Source organism: Brachionichthys hirsutus, chromosome 17 (genome assembly GCF_040956055.1).
Source record: "Brachionichthys hirsutus isolate HB-005 chromosome 17, CSIRO-AGI_Bhir_v1, whole genome shotgun sequence".
Lineage (NCBI taxonomy): Eukaryota > Metazoa > Chordata > Actinopteri > Lophiiformes > Brachionichthyidae > Brachionichthys > Brachionichthys hirsutus.
Window position 1 is genome coordinate 12,926,574 of NC_090913.1, and position 9,502 is coordinate 12,936,075.

Sequence of the window (9,502 nt, forward strand, 5' to 3'; positions counted from 1 at the left end):
AATGAATCAAAGACAATCAACATGAAAACATTCAGCGCTTGTTAGCTTGTAAAACTAAAACTCCACACAGCAGCTTTAATGCTATGCTAACAAGTATCCACACCTCCCACTGGAAGCATTTAGAACCACATTGATCATCGATCGTAATCATTAGCTTGATCATTAGCGTCTCTTTCACCGCTAAGCACATGTAAATTAAGCTGCAAGCTAACATCTGTATTCAGAATGCTTTTTGCCATATTTAGGTACATCCTGGCATTTACTGGATCTAAATAACAACTGGTCCACGGGCGTCCGGTTCTGGCGGGAGTGATGGGGGGGGGGGGGGGCGGTGTCACCGTTCAGGTCTGCTCTCTTCTTCCAGTTCAGACTCTTCTTTAGCCACACATGCTCATGCAGAGCCACTGAGGAAGAGGAGGACGAAGAGCATGAATTCATATTCAAACTACGAACAAAGCAACGTGAACGATGTGAAACGACACGACCAGTTTGAACTGGTCTCCAGACTGGACCAATCACAGTTTAGGACTGGGACCTTGTTGGATGTTTCAGATTTATTAATGAGTGTGACATCATCATCAGTAGTGACATCATCACTCTTCCTGAAGTCGACCTCAATCGCGTCGTCTGCAGTCGCTTTGTGGGTCACGTCTATCCCAACAGACTATGGGCGAGAGGCGGGGCACACCCCGGACGCGTCGCCAGCCCATCACGGGGCCAGACAGAGACAGAGACAGACAACCACACACCACGGTCTCATCATGGTCACATGTTTAACTTTATCCAATCGGATACTTGATCTCCATGTTCAGCAGGTTCTTAAGATGCTGACGGTGTGTTCATGGTAACAGAACCTCCTACAGGTTCTGGACCAGGCCGTCTGGTTCTGGTGCTGCTATGACACGACAAACACTTTTGTCTGAAGCTTAACCGGATTTAGTGTTTATATAAATATGATAATTACGATAAAGTACATTTTTATTTTCGATGTTGCAGTGTGCTTCGTACCTCGATGATGTTCATCTCCACAGTCCCGGCCCGGTTTCGGTCCAGTTCGTAGAAGATCTCTGAGAAAGAGCAAAGTGAGAAGCAGTTTAAAGCCTCGGCGATGCCTTCAGGGCCCACGGCGAGCGCCGCTACGCACTGAACATGGCCTCCAGCTTGAGCAGACAGCAGGTGAAGTTGTCGAAGTCGATGGTCTCGCTGTCGGCGTATCGAGCGACCAGCATCTGGTGCAGTTTGTTGTTCAGTTTGAACCCTGACGACAGAATATCACACCTTAATCTGGAGAACCAATCAGCATCAGATACTTGAGACAGACAGTCCTTTTCAATGTGTCTTTTTAATTTATTGTTATTTTGCATCAATGGAGTAATTTATTTTCATTTTATTGTTAAATGTCGATGATTTATGTACGAAGGGCTTTCAATGGAAACAAGCCTGCGAGGATGTTTGACTGTACTTGTACTGTAATACACACTGCTGTACTTGTACTACTCTAGCAGTCTCTAATAAATATATTCATCATCATCATCACAGGATTTACCGCCGTTCTCCAACGCCAGGCGCATCTCGTAGGAGCTCATACATCCTGACTTATCAAGGTCGAACTCTCTGAAGATCCCCTGCAGCGGTCATCAATACACTGATCAATCAATTTACAAATACTCACACAAGGTAATGTCCTGGTTCTGAGACACTCACAATGTCCTCATTAGTTGCACTGTAAGGACTACAGCTCCCATGAGCCTCAGCTGCTGAACATAATTCAGTGCTAATTGACCTTTCTGTAAAACACGCCCACAAGACTTAGTAGACCGCTAAGTCGCCAACTAGGCCACCAACCTGTCATAGCATTTATAGCTAATGGCTACTGATAGCTACAGCTAGCATTACCCTCCCAAGTCACACAGCACTGATGCTAATTTCCTCGGTTCTTTGGTAAAAAGAAAAGCAGAAATATTTAAATCCCTTCCGTATGCTCCTCAGTGAAATATCAGTATCCTTGAAAAATGTAAATGAGACATCACCACGGAGATCTGCCAACTTCCTGTTGGTCCATGTTTGTCTGAGGGGGAGGGACAGGGCGTGTCACAGAAAGGTCAATTCACAGCTGACTTTCTGCTAGCTAAGTTAGCGCTGGACGAGCGCTCTGGATCTTACCAGCCACTTCCGGATCTTGTTCCAGAGAACCTGAAACTCCAGCAGACCGAGGCGAGCGCTGCCGTCCTTCTGAGGTCAAGTCAAGGTCAAAGGGTTCCACCAATAGGCTTTCAATTCAATGAACAGAACCAGCACGCAGCAGGAGGATACGTCCATCAGGCTGACCATGGATCTGCAGGACTCCATACTGAAACCATCAGTCTGCAGGTCTCTGTCTGGAAATAACCACAGAAGAAGAAGTCGTGTCATCAATCAGAGGCGTTATATTGATTTCACCATGTTGTCGGTTTATTCCCTTTAAAGGCCGGACTGAAGAACAGTAACTGAACCCAGGACTGTGATTGGCTGACAAAGGAGCAACGACAGCAATTGTTGTTGTTGGTTTGAAGGACGTCTTACGTTTGGACACGACTCGGTTGAGGACAGTCCTGAGTTCTCGTCCTGAGATCTGCTGGTCCTGAAGCCAGATTACGAAAACGATCAATATTCTGATTATCCACACGGAAAATATATTCACAGGCATGAGCTTTAACTAATGCTAACCCAAACCCGATTAACCAACCCAAACCATGTTAACTAACCCTATTAATTAACCCAAATCCGATTAACCAACCCAAACCCGATTAATTAACCCAAATCCGATTAACTAACCCAAACCCGATTAATTAACCCAAATCCGATTAACCAACCCAAACCCAATTAACCAACCCAAACCCGATTAACCAACCCAAACCCAATTAATTAACCCAAACCCGATTAACTAACCCAAACCCGATTAACCAACCCAAACCCTATTAACCAACCCAAACCCGATTAACCAACCAAAACCCGATTAACCAACCCAAACCCGATTAACCAACCCAAACCCGATTAATTAACCCAAACCCGATTAACTAACCCAAACCCGATTAACTAACCCAAACCCGATTAACCAACCCAAACCCGATTAACTAACCCAAACCCTATTAACTAACCCAAACCCAATTAATTAACCCAAACCCTGTTAACTAACCCAAACCCAATTAATTAACCCAAACCCGATTAACTAACCCAAACCCGATTAACTAACCCAAACCCAATTAACCAACCCAAACCCGATTAACTAACCCAAACCCTATTAACCAACCCAAACCCAATTAACCAACCCAAACCCGATTAACTAACCCAAACCCAATTAACCAACCCAAACCCTATTAACAAACCCTAACCCTATTAACCAACCCAAACCCGATTAACCAACCCAAACCCGATTAACCAACCCAAACCCTATTAACCAACCCAAACCCGATTAACCAACCAAAACCCGATTAACCAACCCAAACCCGATTAACCAACCCAAACCCTATTAACCAACCCAAACCCAATTAACCAACCCAAACCCTATTAACCAACCCAAACCTGATTAACCAACCAAAACCATATTAACTAACCCAAACCCGATTAATTATTTACAGCTTTCAGCTACAACTAGTACTGGTACTACAACTGGTACTTGACTCACGTTTCCTGACAGTTGAGCGAACATGGACTTGAAGGAGTCGTCAATGTCTTCCTCTGAGATGTCCTCCTGCAGAAAAGACGGGGTGGGGGGGTTACATCATGGTGGGGGGGGGTACATCATGGTGGGGGGGGTACATCATGGTGGGGGGATCTTACCTCTTGATCAAAGCAGGCCTCGATGATGTCATCCATCTCACTGCAGAAATTCACAAACAGTCATGTGACGTCACTCGTTCTACTCAATCACCCCCCCCCCCACACACACACACACTCACCCTGTCTCGGACTGCTTCTCTGTGAACACTCTCAGCACGAAGTCAGCTTCCTTGGCAGGTTCAAAGGTTGACGGGACAACCAGGTACTCGCCCGGTGGGAGGCGGAGCCTGGCACTCACCTCTCGCAGGTTGATGAAGGTTTCCGAGCGAGCGCAGGAGGAACGACGGAGGAAGAAGTCTTTCTTCAGGTGGACGCTGGGACCACCTCGGTCCTGGCAGACAGACGCTGGTGTCAGATTTTAAACGTTAAAGAACACAGCTGATTGGTTCCTGGTGGACGGAGACCCACCTCCTCAGGTATCTGAGAGAAAACAGGAAAGAAGGCGCATTCAGGATGTTTCCCAACTCGTCCTCATGATGGCTCCGATCATAGTGATTGATTATTTCTCTATTAAAGTTACCTCATAGATGGCGAAGCCAATGGTGTGCGCCTCCTGGCCATGGCGGCGGTGGCGGCGGCGGTCTTTCTGCATCAGAGCCACCAGGAAGCTGCAGGCAGCATCGTCATCCTCGGGGTCATCGTCCTCCTCCAGCAGGCAGATTCTGTACTGAGGGTTGATCCAGAACGTGTCTGCAGGGAAGCAGCAACAAAGCATCATGGGATACATTCCTCTGGTTCTGAATCAATCCATCGGGCCTTACTGGGATGGTTCCTGCAGCCTCCGGCGGTGCTTCCTCTCCTCCATCCGCCCTCAAACATGGCCGTGTTCCAGAACCCGGTGGTGTCTTGGCTCAGAGCATCCGGTGTCAGATTACAGATTTCCAGCCTGGAGAACTGATGCAGGAACTCCTGGAAAGACATCCTGGGACGGAACCACAGACAGAGAAAAGACAGGATCACAGACGGAGCCACAGACGGAACCACAGACAGGATCACAGACGGAGCCACAGACAGGATCACAGACGGAACCACAGACAGGATCACAGACGAAACCACAGACAGGATCACAGACGAAACCACAGACAGGATCACGGACGGAGCCACAGACGGAACCACAGACAGGATCACAGACGGAACCACAGACAGGATCACGGACGGAGCCACAGACGGAACCACAGACAGTAGGGACAGTACAACAGTCCAGCACACAGTTAACATCGTCATCCTCCAAGTTTAGTGTAACCATAGCAACCCACCAGAACTCCCCATCCTCCATGCCACAGAGCAGCTGGTCTTTGTCTGCAGAGTCCACGGCGCTCCACTCTGACGAGCTACACAGGACACTCATCAATCACATGCTCATCAACAACGCGTCTGATTGGACGCTCAGAGTCAGCCGTGCACTGACTTGTCGCTCCAGGCACCGGTCCACTCCACCTGCCCCCATGGGTTCCTGATCCGGATCAGACGCTCCTGCTGGCCGCGGCGGTCCACCTGCCCAGGACAGCAGAAGCCAGAAATGCAGCTAATCTGTCACATGATGTGACATCACCACTAACTCACCTGTCTGACACCTGTCACAGAGTAGGCGTGGCCCTTAACCAGCTTCTTAAAGGTCACCGCCTCCATGTCAAAGGCTCCGGTGATCTGCAGACAGAAAACACACCTGCTGATGGCGTTCCTCTTGACGTGTCACTCGGCGTGCGTGAGACTGACGTCGATGGAGCAGCCCAGCAGCGACCCTCTCTCCAGGGCTTTGCGGACGACGCCGTAGAGACCTCGGGGCGCGTTCTTCAGTTCGTACATCTCTGCCACGCCACCGGTGAAGTCCTCGAAGCCTTCGGTGGTGCTGCCACCAGACAACGCCTCGTACGAGCCGTTCAGCCTCAAAGCACACAAACAGCACACCCTGTTTCCATAGCGATGGTCTGTGACCTACTTGGCGTAGGTTAGGGTACCAGGCCCGGTTCTTACTTGGGTTAGGGTACCAGGCCCGGTTCTTACTTGGGTTAGGGTACCAGGCCCGGTTCTTACTTGGGTTAGGGTACCAGGCCCGGTTCTTACTTTGGTTAGGGTACCAGGCCCGGTTCTTACTTGGGTTAGGGTACCAGGCCCGGTTCTTACTTGGCGTAGGCCTTCTCCAGCAGAGCGCTCCAGAACTCCCTCCCCTCCGCCGAGTGGACGAACAGCAGCTCGCCGTCTTTGACCGGCAGGCGGTCGTCCACCACCACGTCCACCCACTCACCAAACTGCCAGAACTGCAGGTTAAACACATGATGTCACGGACGGAGGCTCCACCCACTCACAGAACTGCAGGTTAAACACATGATGTCACGGACGGAGGCTCCACCCACTCACAGAACTACAGGTTAAACACATGATGTCACGGACGGAGGCTCCACCCACTCACAGAACTACAGGTTAAACACATGATGTCACGGACGGAGGCTCCACCCACTCACAGAACTACAGGTTAAACACATGATGTCACGGACGGAGGCTCCACCCACTCACAGAACTACAGGTTAAACACATGATGTCACGGACGGAGGCTCCACCCACTCACAGAACTACAGGTTAAACACATGATGTCACGGACGGAGGCTCCACCCACTCACAGAACTGCAGGTTAAACACATGATGTCACGGACGGAGGCTCCACCCACTCACAGAACTGCAGGTTAAACACATGATGTCACGGACGGAGGCTCCACCCACTCACAGAACTGCAGGTTAAACACATGATGTCACGGACGGAGGCTCCACCCACTCACAGAACTACAGGTTAAACACATGATGTCACGGACGGAGGCTCCACCCACTCACAGAACTACAGGTTAAACACATGATGTCACGGACGGAGGCTCCACCCACTCACAGAACTACAGGTTAAACACATGATGTCACGGACGGAGGCTCCACCCACTCACAGAACTACAGGTTAAACACATGATGTCACGGACGGAGGCTCCACCCACTCACAGAACTACAGGTTAAACACATGATGTCACGGACGGAGGCTCCACCCACTCACAGAACTACAGGTTAAACACATGATGTCACGGACGGAGGCTCCACCCACTCACAGAACTGCAGGTTAAACACATGATGTCACGGACGGAGGCTCCACCCACTCACAGAACTACAGGTTAAACACATGATGTCACGGACGGAGGCTCCACCCACTCACAGAACTACAGGTTAAACACATGATGTCACGGACGGAGGCTCCACCCACCCACCAAACTGCTAGAACCTCAAGCCCGATCCAAAGAGTGATGTCACCACAGAATCTTGTCTGTATCAATTCTGTAATTGGAAGTGGAGAAACCGTCTATTCAGTGTCTCTAGAGAAAATGATGGTTCCTCGTAGGGACACGGCGGGGGGGCTAGCCCAGCGTCTGAGAGTCGGGTAGGGGTTCCTCGTAGGGACACGGCGGGGGGGCTAGCCCAGCGTCTGAGAGTCGGGTAGGGGTTCCTCGTAGGGACACGGCGGGGGGGCTAGCCCAGCGTCTGAGAGTCGGGTAGGGGTTCCTCGTAGGGACACGGCGGGGGGGCTAGCCCAGCGTCTGAGAGTCGGGTAGGGGTTCCTCGTAGGGACACGGCGGGGGGGCTAGCCCAGCGTCTGAGAGTCGGGTAGTTAACAGCGGTTAAGATACAACAGGTGGATATAAAGAGATCAAAGCTGCGTCTCCGGTTCTGTGGAGTTGACGAATGATTAATTATCAGGACAAACGGGAGGTGGAGTCTCACCTGGAAGTGGAAAATGCCAGCGTATTGGTGGTTGAAGCTCTGACTGTGAGGAACCACGCGATGCAACAGGTGTTCGTTCAGCGTCAGAGAGCCAATAGCAGCCAGCAGCCAGCAGTCACCTGGAGGAAGCTTCCATTTCAGTCCAGCAGCACACAGGTGAACAGCACGTCTCCAAGCATCAGATATCAAACAGCAACAGTCTCGACAAAGGTGTCCCACAAGGGTCAACTTTAGGCCCACGTTAGTCTCCCTTTTTAGAAACAACTCTGTCCTGAAGTACCCACACGCTACGCTACGCTACGCTAGCTGCATTTGGGTGTGTTTTGTCAGGGGGCAAAACTACAAAACCGAAGAGCAGCCATAGTCCAAGTTTGGATTTCCAGGTAACCTGTTACCTTGACTACTTTAATTCATACAAACTAAAGGTGTGTGCTAGCTAGTGAACACTGTCTCAGGGCGTCTTGTGTCTCTGGTGGACCGGCGTCTGTCTCAGGGCGTCTTGTCTCTCTGGTGGACCGGCGTCTGTCTCAGGGCGTCTTGTGTCTCTGGTGAACCGGCGTCTGTCTCAGGGCGTCTTGTGTCTCTGGTGAACCGGCGTCTGTCTCAGGGCATCTTGTCTCTCTGGTGGACCGGCGTCTGTCTCAGGGCGTCTTGTGTCTCTGGTGAACCGGCGTCTGTCTCAGGGCGTCTGTCTCAGGGCGTCTTGTCTCTCTGGTGGACCGGCGTCTGTCTCAGGGCGTCTGTCTCAGGGCGTCTTGTGTCTCTGATGGACCGGCGTCTGTCTCAGGGCGTCTGTCTCAGGGCGTCTTGTCTCTCTGGTGGACCGGCGTCTGTCTCAGGGCGTCTTGTGTCTCTGATGGACCGGCGTCTGTCTCAGGGCGTCTTGTGTCTCTGATGGACCGGCGTCTGTCTCAGGGCGTCTGTCTCAGGGCGTCTTGTCTCTCTGGTGGACCGGCGTCTGTCTCAGGGCGTCTTGTCTCTCTGGTGGACCGGCGTCTGTCTCAGGGCGTCTTGTGTCTCTGATGGACCGGCGTCTGTCTCATCTGTCTCTTGCCAGAGTGTGTGGGAATCTTGTCTTTACTGAAACAGCAGCGTTGTCGGGGACGACGGGTTTCCGTTCGTCCTCCCCTCCTGTTCATTATGTCTTCTTGACTCACCTCCACCTGTATGAGGGACCTTACACAGACAGACAGGTCACATGACCGCTAACAGCACTCACCCAGTGCTCCTTGGCAGATGTCTGTCCTGGTAGCTCCGCCCACGATGAACTGCGGGCTCGCTGTCATCTCCTGAAACAGCCAATCAGGGACAGTTTGGTGATGTCACAGAGGAATCATGAACCTGGCTGGCTGCTGTCGCTACATCCTACCGCCGGTCTCGTCCACTCCACCCCCCGGGTTTTGGCAGAACCCGCCCCGAGTTCCTTGAAGCCCAGTGAATCTGGTTCTGCTGGGAACATGGGGTCCTCAAACAAGGATCCGTTCTGCAGACATTCCAGTCTCAGTGCCTGGAAGTCCTGGTTCTGGTACTGTATGGCTGTGTGGACCGAGCCCAGGCCGTCAGCCTTAAGGCGGTCCTTCTGGATCCGTTCAGACACGCCCCCGATCATCCTGGACCGATCTGACGAACCGATTAGAGGATAATACAAATGTCGTACCTGAGAGGAAACAAACAACCAATCAGATATGGATCTCGTGATGATGTCATCAGTCTGCTCCCTGGTTCCTATAATAATCCATCCATCCTTCCTGTGAACCATGAATGCTCAGCTAACTAGCTAACTAACTAGCTAACTAACCCACTACCGGGCTCTACTGCGACAAACTAACGACCCGGTTAGCACAAAGGTTTAAATGAGTGTGGGATCTGAACCAAGAACCATCAGAACACTCCAGGATGAAATTATGGAGGGTTCTGGAACAGAACCAAG

The 9,502-nt window shown here is 51.1% G+C and overlaps 1 protein-coding gene across 1 annotated transcript; it reads right to left on the reverse strand.

The window, feature by feature from the left end:
- Positions 1-277: 277 nt before the first annotated feature.
- LOC137906429 (calpain-1 catalytic subunit-like) lies at positions 278-9,181 on the reverse strand. Its single transcript, XM_068750691.1, has 21 exons — positions 8,942-9,181; positions 8,792-8,861; positions 7,573-7,691; positions 5,944-6,077; positions 5,536-5,704; positions 5,383-5,466; positions 5,228-5,313; positions 5,076-5,150; positions 4,581-4,741; positions 4,340-4,509; positions 4,228-4,239; positions 3,939-4,150; positions 3,820-3,859; positions 3,665-3,730; positions 2,563-2,620; positions 2,314-2,378; positions 2,164-2,232; positions 1,547-1,625; positions 1,145-1,258; positions 1,009-1,067; positions 278-404 (listed from the first exon to the last, which is right to left on the reverse strand). Exons 1-21 carry the CDS (start codon positions 9,179-9,181, stop codon positions 378-380), a joined length of 2,109 nt encoding a protein of 702 aa, XP_068606792.1. The 3' UTR covers positions 278-377.
- Between the last annotated feature and the right edge of the window lie 321 nt (positions 9,182-9,502).